This window comes from Archocentrus centrarchus, chromosome 11, assembly GCF_007364275.1.
Source record: "Archocentrus centrarchus isolate MPI-CPG fArcCen1 chromosome 11, fArcCen1, whole genome shotgun sequence".
Classification (NCBI taxonomy): Eukaryota; Metazoa; Chordata; class Actinopteri; order Cichliformes; family Cichlidae; genus Archocentrus; species Archocentrus centrarchus.
Genome location: NC_044356.1, coordinates 33,046,922 through 33,064,294, shown reverse-complemented (window position 1 = coordinate 33,064,294; position 17,373 = coordinate 33,046,922). Strand labels below are relative to the sequence as shown.

The window sequence follows — 17,373 nt, the reverse complement described above, 5'->3', positions numbered from 1 at the left end:
GTATCTGTTCATTGGCACTTATATAAGGTTAATATGAGGTCAAAAGAGATGTTGATGCAAGTGAGGAAGGCCATTATTGGGGTGATAAACCTAAATAAACCTATCAGAGAGTAGCAACAACCTTAGGTTGGCCAACTCATCAATGCCTCTACAATTAAGTAGTAATTTTCTGTGTTCTATTGTGGTTTATGAGCTTTGCAATCATTGTAATCCATTTTTATTTACATTTTACACAGTGTTCCAAATTGGACTGAAAGGCTAATTGGCTTGCAGAAGTGGACGAGAAAATTACTGGACCAGAGTGATTGTGACAGAACTGAGTTTGACATGGGAAAGCAGAAGTGATAAAAAGACTAGATTAGTAAGATAAGATAAGATAAAACTTTAATGATCCCACGACGGGGAAATTTGTGCATTACAGCAGCTCAATACAGAGAAAAAATGAAAAGGATGAGTAAGAACAAATAACTAAACTAAAAACTAAAACTAAAATTCAATAGAATAAAATAAAATAGCAAAAAAACTATACACATATACATAAGCACTATATACATAAATATATATATCAGTGTCAATACCCACATTTACATATACACACATATACACACACGTCAAACACTATATAAAGATATCAAAATATTATATACATTTGTAGCCGGTAAGGTACACAGCATACACGGTATGCATTATATGGGTGAGTGTAATAAATAAAATGTATCTGACTGTATGGATAAAGTGATGGCAGTGTAGGTAAAGTGTCCAAGTGACTCAAGACATTATGAAGTGTTGTACAGTCTAACTACTGTTGGGATGAATGACCTGCGAAAGCGCTCCTTCCTGCAGCGAGGATGTTTCAGTCTCTGACTGAAGGAGCTGCTCAGTTCACCCACGGTCTCATGCAGAGGGTGATGGGGGTTGTTCATGATGGATGTCAGCTTTGCTAACATCCTCCTCTCACCCACCACCATCACAGACTCCAGAGGACATCCCAACACAGAGCTAGACCTCCGCACCAGTTTGTCGATCCTGCTCCTGTCCCTTTCGGTGCATCCACCCCCCCAGCAGGCCACTGCGTAGAAAAGGGCAGATGCTACCACTGAGTCATAAAAAGTCTTTAACAGAGTCCTGCAGACACCAAAGGACCTCAGTCTCCTCAGCAGGTGGAGTCGACTCTGGCCCTTCTTATACAGGACATCTGTGTTTGTAGTCCAGTCCAACTTGTTATTGAGATGAACACCCAGGTACTTGTAGGAGACCACTGTCTCAATGTCCTTTCCCTGGATGTTCACCAGTGCTGTAGGGGGTGGCTTCCTCCTGAAGTCTATGATCATCTCCTTCGTCTTGCTGGCGTTGATTTGGAGTGCGTTGTTCTCACACCAGCCGATAAAGTCACTGATGACCCCCCTGTATTCCTGGTCGTTCCCATCTGATACACATCCAATGATGGCCGTATCATCTGAGAACTTCTGTAGGTGGCAATGGTCTGAATTGTACCTGAAATCTGAGGTGTACAGACTGAACAGGAAGGGTGAGAGGACAGTGCCCTGTGGCGCCCCCGTGCTGCAGACTACTACATCAGACACACAGTCATGGCACCTCACATACTGTGGTCTGTTGGTGAGGTAGTTGATGATCCATGCCGTCAGCTGCTTGTCCACTCCAGCTCCCTCCATCTTCCCTCTCAACAGTGCAGGCTGGATGGTGTTGAAAGCACTGGAGAAGTCAAAGAACATGACCCTCACAGTGTTCCCTGCCTGCTCTAGGTGAGAGAGGGATCTGTGCAGCAGGTAGATGACGGCATCGTCCACCCCGATGCCAGGCTGGTAGGCGAACTGCAGGGGGTCCAGCGCTGAGCTCACCAGTGGGCGGAGGTGGTGCAGGATGAGCCTCTCCATGGTCTTCATCAGGTGAGAAGTCAGGGCCACAGGTCTGTAGTGGTTGGACTCCCTGGGCTGTGCGATCTTTGGCACTGGAACTATGCAGGAAGTCTTCCACAGTTCAGGAACCCTCTCCAGATTCAGGCTCAGGTTGAAGATGTGCAGGACCACCTGACAGAGCTGGTCTGCACAATCCCTGAGCAGTCTGGAGCTGATTCCATCTGGACCCGCTGCCTTCCTGATCTTCGTCTTCCTGAGCTGACTTCTCACCTGATCAGCTGTGAGGTGGATGTGAGGCTGGGTTTGGGTGGTTGATGGGGCTGGCTCCGCTGTGGGTGAGGGTGAGGAGAGCGCAGGCAATGATGGCATTGCACCAGGAGAGAGGGGGGTCAGCATAGGGAAGGGGGCAGATGGGAGCTGAGGGGTGGGGGAGGTGGTCAACGACCCAGAGTCAAATCTATTGAAAAACAGATTCAAGTTGTTAGCCCACCCCCGGTCAGCAGACACTGTGGCTCCTCCATTGTCCTCAAAGTGGCCAGAGATTTTTTTCATGTTTCTCCAGACTTCTCGGACTTTGTTATGTTGGAGCTGTTCCTCCATCTTCCTCCTGAAGCTCTCTTTGCCTCTCCGGATCTTGTATTTTACATCCTTTTGCACTCTCCTCAGTTCCTCCTTGTCTCCAGATCTGAAGGCCCTCTTCTTCTCGTTCAGCAGGGCCTTCAGCTCTGGGGTCACCCACGGTTTATTGTTGGAGAAGCACCGTACCTTCTTGGTTGGCACAGTGTTCTCCACACAGAAGTTCATGTAGTCTGTGATGCAGTGGGTGAGGGCGTCAATGTCCTCACCGTGAGGACTGCAGAGTTCCTGCCAGTCTGTACATTCAAAACAGTCTCTCAGGGCCTCACTGCAGTCCTCAGACCACAGTCTTATTGTCTTCTTGGTGGGGGGTTTCCTCTTCACAATGGGGGTGTAGGTGGGGTGAAGAATGACCAGGTTGTGGTCTGAGTGGCCAAGCGGGGGTAGAGGTGATGAGCTGTAAGCCTCCTTTGTGTTGGCAAACAGCAGGTCTAGAGTTTTATTGTCCCTTGTGTGGCAGTCGACATATTGGGTGAAGTTAGGGAGAGTGGAAGAAGGTGAGGCATGGTTGAAGTCCCCAGAGATGATAATCAGGGACTGTGGATGTGCCGTCTGTAACTGAGAGACGGTGGTGTGGATGTCCTCACAGGCTGCTGTAGCGTCGGCCGACGGCGGGATGTAAACAGTTAACACAATAACATGTGAAAACTCCCGGGCCAGGTGGTATGGCCGAACGCTAACCGCTAACAGTTCAATGTCTTTGGTACAGCGCTGCTCCTTCACAGTGATGTGTCCTGGGTTACACCATCTCTCATTAACGTACATCGCCAGTCCCCCACCTCTCCTCTTACCACTCTCCCTCATGCTCCGGTCCGCTCTCACCAGCTGAAAGCCCTCCAATGTTACGACGGAGTCCGGTGTGTGGTCCGTGAGCCAAGTCTCCGTGAACAGCAGGAGGCTGCTCTGCTGGTACTCCCACTGCAGTCTGGTTAGCGCCGCCAGCTCTTCCATCTTGTTGGGTAAAGATCTTACGTTACCCATGAGAATAGATGGAATGCTCGGTTTGTACCGTCTCCTCCTCTCCCGGTACTTCGCTCCAGCTCTGCATCCCCTCCTCCGACGCCGTAATTCCTTCGGAATCTCGGGTCGCTCCTCCGGGAGTACGCTCCTGTTGCACAGGGCTAACAGCTGATCCCGGCTGTAAACAATAGAGTGGCTCACCGGTTCTCCAGATGAAGTGGTGAAAAGTCCCAAAAAGAGTATAAGGAATGCCACTACTCTAATGAAACTTCGCAGGTCCATGACGGGTTTGATATCTAATATAACTACGAAACTAAGAGACTGAAAGAAAAACTAAAAACACAAGAAAAACACACAAGAAAGGGAAGTAACCTGGGAGCTGCAGTAACAGGCTGCCTACCGTGGCGCCATCTTGGGATGGTAGCCGATGCCCAAGAATGCAGTCAGACAAGGGAATACAAATCTTCCTCACTGAACGTCTCTATATAAGAAACAAAGTCACAATTATAATTTAAGGAGTAGTTTACTGCATATTTTCCTCTTTTCATAACTAAAAAGTGTTGCTTTTGTGTTGCTGAAGCTATGAATTCAACTGCAGGACCTGAATCCAGCCTCAGTCTTAGAAGTTGTTTGGATTTCTTTTCCTTGAGTGGTATAACAGCTACACTGTCACAATTGTTTTGTCTTTATAAAACCCTCAGAGTTTATTGCTGTTTATCTGATTTCTGCAGTCTCCTGTGCTAAAGACCCAGACAATCACCATCTCAGATGTTACCAATTCTGTAAGAGGAACTGCGGCCTACAAGGACATACCCTTAGTTCACACTGAAACCAAGACCATCACATACGAGTCAGCTCAGGTGAGGTGAATCTGGGGAATTGCACGCTTACAAAAATATACTTTATGCAAACTATTTGCTCAGATTAAACACTCCTGAGCACAAGAGCTAAATGTTTCACTTTGTATGCAGTGCTACAACACATCATAGTAGCACTGCACTAGCATGACCTGCTATTTTATCAATTTTTCTAAGAAGGTAGGTCATCTTTTGAACACGGGGCTTGGCTATTCAATCCCAAGTTACTTGAAATGTCTCTAGGGCTGCATGTCAAACTCATTTTACACTGTGGGCCACATACAACGTACTTTGATCTTAAGTGGGCACGACCAATTCGCTTCAGTTCAGTTTCATTTCAAATCACAACAGTTGTCACCTCAAGGCGTGACCAGTGAAAGTCCGCTTTCTGTCAGTGTAAAGAAATTCAAGCACAGATTTAGTCCTTGAGATATCTTAATATGAGAAAAAGAGGTGCAGTTTCAACTGTACGTCTCAGTTTTTCTACATGCTAAAGAAGTGCTGCTGTAGTAAATGAAAGAAATCTGTCAGCATGACTCCTTGTGCTTAATTTGTAAGAAATAAATGTGTAAAATTGCAGAAAAAGTTTTGGTAGCTTATTGCCCAGACTGTCTTGTAATTATAAAGAAGTTTCTAAGGTAGATTAATGTACATAGTGAAAAAACACGAACTTTTCTGTCATTTAATTGTTTTTCTACTAATTAATTTGGTGTAGTATGAATGTAGCAAAAGCTGTAAAACTTAAGAAAATACATTTAAAAGTCCAAAGTTTATGCCCTCCTTCACATTTTCCAAAGCCATGAAGTGGGGCAGGAATCGAGTCTTAAGCTGATTCTGGCCACAGGCCTCGTGTTTGACACACCTGGTTCTGCTCTGTTAGTCAGAATCAAATTCTAAAATGTTTTAGCTGAGGTCCTATACACCTTTCAGAAGGCTAAAGGGCCATATTTTCTGCACCATTACTATCTTACTTTGAGGAGTATACATGTTGCTGTGTAAAACATACTTTGATTTGGGGATTTTTTTTTTTTTTTTAACCCTTTAACACCCAGGTATTATACAGGCCACCAGGACTTATTCTGTAATTTTGGCTGTAGAATTAAAAAGTTATTCTCATCTTTAAGGAACCAAAATTGCCTTATTTCAACCCAAATGGAGCTTTTTTTCCCCTCTCTTTTATTTATTAACTAATGATATTCCCATGGAAAAACCTTTTTTTTACACAGTGTAAGAATGTTTCCACTAATGAAAGAGGCCCGTTTTCTCAAATACCACAAAGTACCTGGATCCAGATATTCCTTCAGTATTTTGGCATTCATTTTATATGCAGTGGGAAGGGAATTTTCAGTTGTGGTATGCAGTATCGATTAGTCGCTTCTATTAAATATTGCAGTTAAAAGCAACTGAAGCAGTTGAAAACACAAGCAATGTTAAAAGAGCTTAATATGAGTAAAACAGCATTTCCTTGGAACTCGCTCCCTGGCAGATCTTCTCAAGCTTCATCAAACTGGAGGTTCTTTATCAGACACAAGTTATAATTGAGGTCAGAAGTTTACATACACTCATCATGGGCATGAAAGTCATGGTAATTTGGGGCTTTTAATGATTTCTTTGATCTGTTCTTTTTTCCATGGTGGAATGATTATACAGCATACATCTTCAGTGATTATAAAAAACAAGAATTATGTGCACAAGTTTGGAATTATTTAGGTTTTTCTCTAATCCACAAAGTTCAAAAGTATATATATACAGGCTCAAATGTATATACATTCAGTCACTTAAATCTTTTAATAAGTGGTGCTGAATATTTTTTAACTTTACAAGGCCAAGGCCTCTTAACTTTTCATTAGGGATCATGATTGACAACTGGTAGTTTCTTTTTGCCACCATAAAAAAGATTTGTTTGACCGCACTCAATGAATTGACCAATACTCATAACAATGGGAAAGTCCAAGAACTCTGTGGAGATCTAAGAAGACGTATTGTAGATGTACACAAGTTGGCAGTCACTTGAAGCCATTTCTAAACAACTGCATATTATAAGATCATCAGGTCAAAGAATTGTATGTAAGTACAAGTTATTCAGATGTGTCACGACTTTGTCAAGGTCTAGAAGAACACCCAAACTGTCACCCTCAGATGAGAAGAAATTGGTTAGGATGTTCAGGAACAACCCAGGGTCAAGCCTGCCATGAATTGGAAGCTGCTAGAACACCAGAGTCACTGTCCACAGGATGGACTGAGAGGGTACCAACCAAGAAAGGAGCCCCTGCTCCAAAATCAACACCTTTAAACTTGACAGAAATTTGCAGATGCCCACACGGACAAGCCAAATGCCTTCTGGGGAAAAGGTTTATGGTCAGACAAGACAAAGATTGGGCTATGGAGGTATGCTTGGAGGAGTAACGGTGAGGCTTTTAGACCTAAGAACGCTGTACCAGTTAAACATGGTGGTGTTAGTATAATGCTCTGGGGTTGTTTTACTGCCAGTGTTACTGGTACATTGCATAAAGTGGATGGAATAATGATGGAGGAGGACTCCCTCCAGATTCTTCCATTTCACCTCAAATCATCAACTAGATGGTTGAAACTTAGACACAATTGAGTACTCCAACAGGACAATGATCCCAAACACATGTCAAAACTGGTTTTGGAATGGATGAAGCAGGCTAATATTAAGCTTCTGAAATAGTCTTCCCAAAGCCCAACCTCAGTCTTATTGAAAATTTGTGGATTATGCTTAAAAGCCGGTCTGTAATGGGAAACAAAGCAATTTAATTTAACTCTACCAATTCTGCCAAGAAGAATGGTCAAATATCCAGCTAGAATTATGCCAAAACTTGTTGATGGCTACCATAAACATCTGGTTAAGGTGTAACTTGCTAAGGGACATCTAACCAAATATTAGTGGGGGTGTATGTATATATTTGAGCCTGTATGTATACTTTTGACTCTGTGTGGATTAGTGAGAATCCAAAACAAATTAAAGATGTATGCTGTACAATCATTCCACCCTGGAAAAAGAACAGCCCATGATGACTGTATGTGAACTTCTGACCACAAATGTATATCTATAAATTTTTGGACAAAGATGCAATTTTTGTAATTATTCCTCTGTACATTGTCACACTGTATTTTAAATCAAACAATAAAGATGTGACTTAAGTACAGACTTTCTGCTGTAATTCAAGGGGTTTAAAGTGATTTTTTGAAGTATTGCATTAACTGTTTAGGAATTAGTTCATAGTACCCCTTTTTTTTCAAATGCTCAAAAGTACTTGGACAAACAAATATAATTTTAAATATACCTGGATATGAAAATGCAGCAGTCAATCTCTGCCTGAAGTCTAGAACCCATGAACATCATCAAACACTGCATTTCCTCCTGTGAAATGCTCTACCAGACCTGTACTGCCTTCAGTAGCCGCTTGGTTTCATTTTGTTGTATCCATCCATCCATTTTCTTCTGCTTATCTGGGGCCAGCAGCCTAAGCAGAGAAACCCAGACCTCCCTCTCCCCATCCACCTCCTCTAGCTTGTCCAGGGAAACACCAAGATGATCCCAGGCCAGCCGAGAGATATAATCTTGCAAAATTTCCTGAGTCTCCCATGGAGCCTGAGCCCCTGTTGAATGGCTGCACTTTTACACTCAGCTCTCTCTTCACCATGACTGATCAGTACAGCGTCCGCATCACTGTAGCCATTGGCCTACTCCATCTGTCAGCCTCCCACTCTCTTCTTCAATCAATCACGAACAAGACCCCAAGATACTTAAACTCCTCCACTTTGGGCAGCAACTCGTCTCTGACCTGTAATGGTTACTCCACCTTTTATTGGTTGAGGACCATGGTCTCAGTCTTAGAGGTGGTAATTCTCCACCACTTCACACTCTGCTACAGACCGCTCCAGTATGAGCTGGAGGCCACTACCTGATAAAGCCAACAGGACCACATCATCCGAAAAAAGTAGAGTTGACATTCTGAGGCCACCAAGGTGGAAGCCTTCTATCACTTGGCTACATCTCGCCCAAGCCGAGTTCTGCTTGGCCTGCAGTACCCATCAGCTGCCTCCAAACTCCTACAGGCCAACCAGGCCCAATAGAACTCTTTCTTCAACTTGATGGCTCCCTTCACCTCCAGAGTCCACCATCTGGTTCGGGCCACAACAGGAACCAACCAACATGTAGCCGCAGCTGTGTTGGGTGGCTTCAACAGTGGAAGTGTGGAACAAGGTCCATTTGTCCACAGCCATCAAAGTTCTCCCAGAGGTGGGAATTGAAGATCTTGCCAACTGGGGCCTCTGCCGGGCATTGCCAGTGTACCTCACTGTACATCTAGGTGTGCCAGGTCTGTCCAGCATCCTCCCCGCCACCTGAACCAACTCACTACCAGTGGTGACCAGTTGACAGCTTCACTCCTCTCCTCACTTAAGTGTCCAGAACATACAACTGCAGATCTGATGATATGATTACAAAATTGTTCATCGACTTGCGACCTAGGGTGTCCTGTTGCCACATGCACTTATACACATCCTTATGTTCAAACATGGTATTCGTTATGGACAAACTGTGATTTGCACAGAAGTCCAATAACAAAACACCACTGGAGTTAAAGTCAGATGGGCAATTCCTCCCATCAAGCCCCTCAGGTCTCACTGTTTTTGTCTTTGTGAGTGTTGGAGTCTCCCAGTTGGATGACAAAGTCACCAGATGGAGTACCATCGAGCACCCTCAGAAAGGCTCGGTACTCTGAACTGTCATTCAATGCATGAATGAAAATGACCCATTCCCTGACCTGGAGTTGCAGGGAAACGACCCTCTCATACACCAGTAAAAACTCCCAACATACAGGCTGTAAGCTGAGGGCCGTACAAGGATACCTACCCCAGCCCGCAACCTCTCACCGAGGGTAACTCCAGACTTAAACAGAGTCCAGTCCCTCTCCAGGAGACTGGTTCCAGAGCGCAAGGCCATATGTTGAAATGAGCTCAACTCTATATATAGCCAATATCTCTCAAACTGGTGCACTAGCTCATGCTCCTTCCCCACCAGAGAGGTGATGTTCTATGTCCCAGTCACCAGCCTTGATAACTGGGGATTGATACGCCAGGGCCTCCACCCTTGGCTGCTGTTTGACACACACTGCAACCAACCCTCACGGCGCCTCCTACGAGTGATCGGCCTACAGGAGGGTGTGCCCATATCACCTCTTCGGTTCTGTGCCTGGCCGGGCTCCCTTGAGCACCCTCCCCTGGCCTGATTCCAGGGTGGGGCCCCGGTACCTTATCCCTGGCAGAGTAAACTATTCCCTTGGTCTTTCTGTCATAGGGGTAATCTGAATTGCTCTTAATCTGGCCCCTCACCCAGGACCAGTTTGCCTTAGGAGACCCTACCAGGTGGCAAAAAGCCCCTGACAGCATAGCCCTTGTTATCCCAGGGACACACATACCCCTCCACTGTGGTAAGGTGGCAATTTTGGAGGGGAAACTGGCTTTTACAATATGAAGGCAAAATGTTTTTCTTCGAGGATCTCAAAAGAGAACAATATAGTTTATAGTGAGATGGAGAACAAAGAAACTCATATATATAAGAATATATCTTGGCTGTTTTTGGAATAGCCTCTCTGCTATATATATATATATATATATATATATATATATATATATATATATATATATATATATATATATACCGACCGGTATCTGTGCTTTACCAGCCTAGTGACTGGACAAACAACATCCAAAGTCAGTTCAGTGCAAAGCTCTTGCTCATTGTGGAAAACTCCACACATGAGCAGGGGGCTTTAAGTACACCCACTCCTGAACACTGTCACCCAGGACACATCTCTGAGGGAGTGTTAGAGACAGAGTTTCTAAAGAGACTAAATATAACAGCATTCAACTATTAATAGATAGTCATCTTACTTCAAAGTTTACTTTCACACTAGTGACTGTTAACTTGTTGCTTACCTCTTTGGGAAAGACTCATCTTGCTTTGGTGCTCTGTTCAGCCAGTGGTTCCAAATGCCTTTCTATTTAAAGTAAAGTAAAAATGTATTTATATAGCACCTCTCAAGACACAAATCACAAAGTGCTTCACAACAGTAGAACAAAAGTAGAGGGGAAAAAACATTTTTCACAGTTGTTAACGCCATAATGCTCTTGATGACTTGGTTATCATTTGTATGTGCGTTGTGGACATTGGAACTACACAAGTGTTTGCCTTTCTGACTCATGCAATTTGCAACTGGTAGAAGTTCAACATAAATTGCAGTGAAAATTAAAGTACAGGATTCACATGACCACAATTTAGAGTGCCACAGAAAAAAGATTTATAAAACTTTGTAAATGAGAGGTTTTAAGTTTTTAATAGCTTTTATTTTTTTAAAAAAAGGACTTTATTATTATAGTTTATATGTGGAAAATACATTGGTAAAATGACAACTTATTTAAATTCACAACGTAATGAAGTATGCAAAAACTTTATAGGTCTGGGTCTTAACTTTTCAGACGTAATTAAATTCATATAATATGTTCAAATGTTTGAATGATTTCTTGTTCAGTACTTAAAAGGTCTCTCTCCCACAGCCAGTGGACAGTCTGGCAGAGAGGGAGTCAGGAGTGCTGCTGAGTGCCCAAACTATCACTTCTGAGACCATCAGCACCACCACCACCACCCAGATCACCAAGGTCTTACAACACACTTCACTAACAGCATCTCAGGCAATAGAGATCTTAGTCATGAAACACTTTTAACTGTCTGCTTTCGAGTGACAAAGATTTTCAGTGTGAGTGTTGTCTTATAAGTCAGATGTAAATGTTTGCCTTAGATGAAACATCCTTGTCTGTCCCTCACAACAACAGTGTCAGTGTTTTTTCCCCAGTGTTGTGATTTATTAGTTTTTACAGGAAAATTTCAGTGTAGCTGTTGGTAGCCACTTCTCTCCTCTGCACACATCATTTTTCCAGTGTTTTTCTTTTTTTTTTGAGTAATATTTTAAAGGTAAAAATGTTTCACAGCAGGCACTTTACTGTAAATTGTGCCATTACTTAACTCTAACAAAGGCAAAAGTCTTATTTTGTGCCAAATGTAGCTTTAAACATCTCCATCAATTTCAAACAGACGAGTTCATCCTTTTATCAAAAACATATTCTCCAACTGCTTCCCATTGGTCTGAATTGTTATGGTGTTTCTATAGAGGAAAAACTTTAAAAAGCTTACTATTATACGTACTGTTATAGCTGGAGAACTTTCCACTCAACAATTGGCACATTTTTCTGATAGTAGCCTCACACTAATTTGTTCTGCTGAGAATTTTCTTGCTAATGTGGATTCTGTTCAGCGGGATAATAAAGACTGTTGACTGTGAATGCTGATTTTGTATGGATGTATGGATATGGATGTTTTTAAAGCTTGTGTTTTAATTTGTGTCATGTCTCTGTTATAGACGGTAAAAGGAGGGATCTCTGAGACCCGCATTGAAAAGAGAATTGTCATCACTGGGGACACTGAAATTGATCATGACAAGGTGAGAAATGTTAATTATGGAGGAGAAGCATTTCTGGGTGCTTCATTGTTCACGCTAAATCATGTTTTCCTCAGAGGTCTGCAGTAAGCAGCTGGCTTAGTTGTGTGTTAGCTCACATTTACATGAAATTTACATAAGTGATGCTGAAATTATTTGCAAGCTTAAATTGCTCCATAGAGCAATATATCCAGTAAATATATTCTTCATGCAAGTAATTTTAATTAGACTCTACAGGGGAATTGTGTTTACTCTGTAGGCTTTGGCCCAGGCCATTAAGGAGGCAAAGGAGCAGCACCCAGATATGTCTGTCACCAAAGTGGTTGTGCATCAGGAGACGGAGATCACCCCAGAGTAAGACAGACTGATCCTGTGGAAGGTCAGTGTCCAGTCTGAACCCATCTTCATCCCTCACCACTTATTGATAACACTATTAATCACCATTATAAGTGTGACAAGGATAGAAGAAGTTATTGGAAAGAAAATTGAGAGCAAAAAGTAAAACTTAAACCAACCAATAACTTAAGGCAGAAACTAAAGCCCTCTAACCTCCACCTAACCACAAAAATGAGCTAGCAGTTATGTAATTATGCCAGTTTACAACAACAGCCTTCTAAAGCTACGTAGTTATAGAAAAAGCCTAATGCCAAGATGTAGCTGAAGAACCTCACCAAGCATTGTGTTAAATCATCCCTACATAATGATAATGATAACAGTGCCATTACAGAAGTAACACAGTTGCCAGCTAGGCAACACTATAATGTAAACATGGTGATATTTATGAAAAACTAACATTACTGTACACAAATCAGCAATTAAATCAAAACCTGTATGCACTGTAGAAGTATAGTAGGTGTAGATGGGACCTCAGCAGAATGAGGTACTAGTGTCCATGTGGCTTCAATTAAGGCCTTGTGTATATGATGTTAAAGAGTCCCGGCTGGGACTGTAATGCTGTTTAGCTGGCTGGCAGGCTGGTATCTAAACACCGCAGTCTACCTCCTAGTTTGTCTGCACGAGGGGGTGGGGATGGGTGGGCTAACTGGGCTGTGGGCTGTCAAAACCTTCAGTGCTGTCTCACAGAGACTGCCAAACTGGTAAAAGCAACAATCATAGTTTTGTAACATACTTTGTTCCAAGTTTCAGAGAGAAGAAAAACAATAGAGAAAGATTTTTGTTAGTTTATTAGCAAACTCAGCATCATTACTTGCCGTTAAGGTTAGTAGAGCAGAGTTAATCCAAAGTAAACAAAGGCTGGCTGAATTGATTTTGACTGGTTCGCACATTGGTTTCACAGAGAGCTCGATCCTGTATGGGTGGATGGCTCAGTTCAACCTGTAAGATGGCACTCCAGACTTAAACACTTTGTTTATATATATTCCATCAGTGCGAGTGTGTTTGTATTACAGTGAACAGCTTCATGCCTCAAACCCAGTCATTATACCTTTCATTGCTGTCCTGCATTTAAACCATACTCAGGTTTACATTCAGAATTTAAAAAATGATTTTCAAAACCTTTTAGAAAATGCATTTTAGTGAAAGAACTGAGTAAATGGATTCAGAGATCAAGCCTCGCTGGGGTCGCATCGCGCTGGCCTGAGAATTTCCACCGGAGTGGATCCCAGTCACAGTCAGCTAGCAGTGCAGCCATTAGCACAAGGAAGCGGTCGTTCAGTACTGAGGGGTGAGGGGGGGACCCTCTCCCACCCCCCCTCCAGATAGCGCCAGACTGTGAAATCTTTCTGTCTAGAACCCTGTGTACAGTTTTATAATCTTCTATGTAATTTATGAGCTATGTATTTTTGAGGTTCATTTTTATTTCTATTTTCTTTGCGTATTAAGGGTGTTTCTCTTAGTGCTTAAATGTTTGATTTTCCTGGTGTTTTCAAGCATTGTGATAAAGAATATTGACATTTTCATGTTAACATCCACTAAATATTCTTTCCTCCCCTTTCATTTTCTTTCACGTCCATCTGTGCGTCTTTATTTTCCCTCAATCAACCACTCTTTCAATCAAACTTCAGCCCTCTCAGCTGCCCCTCTGTTCCTCCCTGCTTGTATCTCCATCACACCATTTTACCTCAGCACACCCGGTCATCCCCAGCTGCCCCATCAACAGGAACCACCAGACCTCATCAGAGTGATCAAGCTTCAACAATGAGCAATGAACTTAACTCCATGAGTGTGAAGTTTGGCCTGAAGGAGACAAGAGTCACCAGAAAATTCCCAAGAACCCTACCAGTATTCCCCACAATCCCCCTCTTGTTCCATTTACTGCCAAAAGAGCAACTGCTGGAGATGTGAATGAAAAAAAGAATCTTTTTAAAGAGGAAAAAGAAAATAAAGTACAGCATTTGTGGATTTCTTCCTCTCCAATTTGTCTGGAGATTTTAAGAAAAGAAAAAAAATCTAGGGCATTTGGTCTTTTAATCTTGATATTACTGGTACTTTATTTTTCTACAGCTTTTCTTACCATCAGAATTGGTTATCAGTAATTTGAAAGTCGAGTATTTTTTAACGATGTATTCCAAGCAGCTTTGACAAAGGGATTGTGGGTGATGTTTCTTGGGATTGTACACTTTGGGACTCAAAGGATCCCTCTCAAATTTTAGTGCAGGTTTGGTGTCATTTCTTGTACAGCATATATTTTATTTTCCCTCTCAATGTGAAAAAAGTATTTTTTCAATTTGTGTATAGAAAAAAAAAGATTGATTTTATCAAACTAGTGTGTGGGAACTGATCCTTTTATCTTAAAAAGTAAAAGTTCTGGCTTAATCATTTATTCGGTGACATCTTTTGATTGATTAGTCGTGCTTGTGTCACTAAAACAGGGCTTTATTAGGACCACAGAAATAGCAGTGTACTGAGATGACCTTTATTTATTTCCACTTCTGTCTTTTTTTTGTGTTTTGTGTTTTAGATATACTCAAGTATGTGATTTTATATTAACATTCCACTCATCAGATACAGTTTTACTCATTTCTACTGAGCACATCAGCAGCTACAGTGTTCTATATGTTTCTACTTTTTTCCAAATGGGCAGTGTGTACTCATCTGGGGAAATGAAGTGATTTTAAGCAATGCGTCGACATTTACAGTCTATTAAATATTGAAGCTGTTGAAGAGAATAGCTGTTGCATTAATCTGCAAAATCTTTGAATTTCATTGTCTCACTTCAATTTTTATTGCAATTATTTAGGGCAGTGATCCAAGTATTGCATTACATTAACATTAAAGGAGTATAAAAAGAAATACACCAGTTTCAGTGAGCGTGAACCTGAGGAAAGAATACCAGATTATCTGGTGGGTCAAGATCGGCAGCAGTTTTATTGCTTGCTGTAAAGAAACCAACAGTTGTCATTAGTGTTAATATGATATATAATATGATATATTTGACACTTGGTCAAAATGCTGTTTAATAAACGGCAATAATTTTCTGTTAAATTTCACAAAATAGCAATATATTTAAAAACAAAAATCTGCCAATAACACTGAACTAAAGCATCAGATAACACTGGTAACTAAAGGGGGCTTTTGGGGAGAACATCCTTCACCGAGGCCAAAACCCCATCCCAAAGTTTTATCAGAGGTGATCGAGGTCCACGGCAAAATTTAACATCTCCCACAAAATTTCTTGAAATTCAGCTTTGTAGTTTTTGGATAAGATTGCTAACAGACAAACAGATAGTGGTACAAACATACCTCCATCACTGCCACCAGATTTACACTAATCAAACAATACTTCAAGTGGTATTTGCTGCTTGTTACCTACAACTCAGGCTTAGTGTAATGGAAGTTACCTGTGGAAGTCACATCATGTTCTAGTGACGATTTACTTTTTTAATTTGCCTGTAATGACCTGTCCTAGCATTCAAACATTAAACTGGTGCAAGCTGATTCTGTACTATTGAACTCTAGTGAGTAATATACACGTACTGCATCATTTCAAGGTCCGTGAAATGATGACGCAGGTTGTAAAAGATATGAATACTATTCACAGGTTTCATTCACAGGTGGGGCTGAAGTGGTAAAATAAACCATAAGCTACAGCTGCAGGATCATGGAGGAACTTAGCCGTGATAATGGAAGGTTGAGTTAATCTATTAGCTCAAGAGACAGTTTTGAATAAAATGTTCATTGATGGTAAATTTTGTGTTTCTCAGCTGAAACTGAATCTATCTGGGGGGAAAAAAACAGCATAAGACAGTTGATTACAATATTGTATAGTGTTGGTCTATGTATTCATCATCTACACTGTCATCTATTGTATGTTTCAACTCAGATAACTTTGAATTGGCCCTTGGAGATTAATAAAGAGCACAAGCACTAGTTCAACAAAATCACACACTAAAAAATAAATAAATGAATAGTTTAAATACTGTAGTACAATGTAATTGTAATTTAACTGCAATTGATTGCTGATAAGTCTTAACAAAAGTTACACTAGAATGCTACAGTGTCAGAGCTTTTAGTCAGAAGTTTCTCTGTTAGCTGAAGCCCGAGTTTATCCAAGTCTGTAGTCTCCTTCAGATTCTTATGTTCTGCATGTTCCTCGCATCCTTTCATTCACTCTAAAATTAAAAAAAAAAGGGTCAACTCTGTTCATAATGTTGCAGTAGTTTTTAGACTATCAGCTTATTGTCATAATCCTTTAGCCGCACATAAGGGCTGATAGCTATTAACTTATTTAGGGATTTATCGTTTAACAGGTACTTATTTTTATCTTTTGTTGTCTCCAGTTCATCAGCTTTGAAACTTTAAGACAGATAACCTGCTTTTCTGTAACATTAAGTTGATCATCCGCACTGTAATAAGCACTATGAAAGCTGAGTACTGCCAGATTTCTAAAGGAGGGGCGAATATAGAGCAGGTGCAAGTATTACAAGATCTAAAGAGAAAAAGAGCAAAAAAAAAAGTTCAGAAATAAGTTCAAGCTAATACTGACAGTTTTTTTTTTCTGCTAGAATATTTGTAGACAGCAGTAAAATTGTAGTATTTTTTCAGCATATACTTTTTGGAAGACAAAGTCAGCCTCTTTTGTACACACTGCCCATTCAAATTGGAAACACTTTGAAGTCATAATGGTGCATACACTGCCACTCAAAAAGTTTGGGGTCACTTAGGAATGTTCTTGTTTTTGATAGAGAAACACGTTTGTTTATATCTAATGTGAAATTGATCAGAAATTACAATAAATGATTAACTAGATCATTCTTCATTAAATGATGGCTTGATTTTTATTGAAATATCTGCACGACCATTTAGAAGCCAATTTTTAGTAATAATTAGTACTGTGTTCTGATAGCTTAGTGTGTTACCTAATGCAAGTTTAACACGTTAAAAGGCTTTGATCGTGTATCCACAGCTTAAAAACAGCTGTGCTGATTAAAAATACAGTAAATTTGGCTACTTGATTTTCTTGATCATCAACCCTTCTGGGTTCAATTATAGGCTCAGAGTGACTCTCAAAAGAGAGCTCGCTTCTGAATGTTCTGAAACATGATGGCTATTCCCAAAACA

At 41.3% G+C, this 17,373-nt stretch overlaps 1 protein-coding gene across 2 annotated transcripts in view; it reads left to right on the top strand.

Annotated features, from left to right (window-relative positions):
- The window catches only part of epb41a (erythrocyte membrane protein band 4.1a), a 49,754-nt gene extending 32,693 nt beyond the window's left edge, over positions 1-17,061 (top strand). For both annotated transcript variants that reach the window (XM_030741930.1, XM_030741931.1), the window contains 5 exons: positions 4,205-4,333; positions 10,916-11,017; positions 11,776-11,856; positions 12,113-12,232; positions 13,878-17,061. In XM_030741930.1, coding sequence (XP_030597790.1) covers positions 4,205-4,333; positions 10,916-11,017; positions 11,776-11,856; positions 12,113-12,211 — 411 coding nt within the window. In that variant the 3' untranslated portion in view covers positions 12,212-12,232; positions 13,878-17,061. The remainder of the gene's footprint in view (positions 1-4,204; positions 4,334-10,915; positions 11,018-11,775; positions 11,857-12,112; positions 12,233-13,877) is intronic.
- Positions 17,062-17,373: the final 312 nt, after the last annotated feature.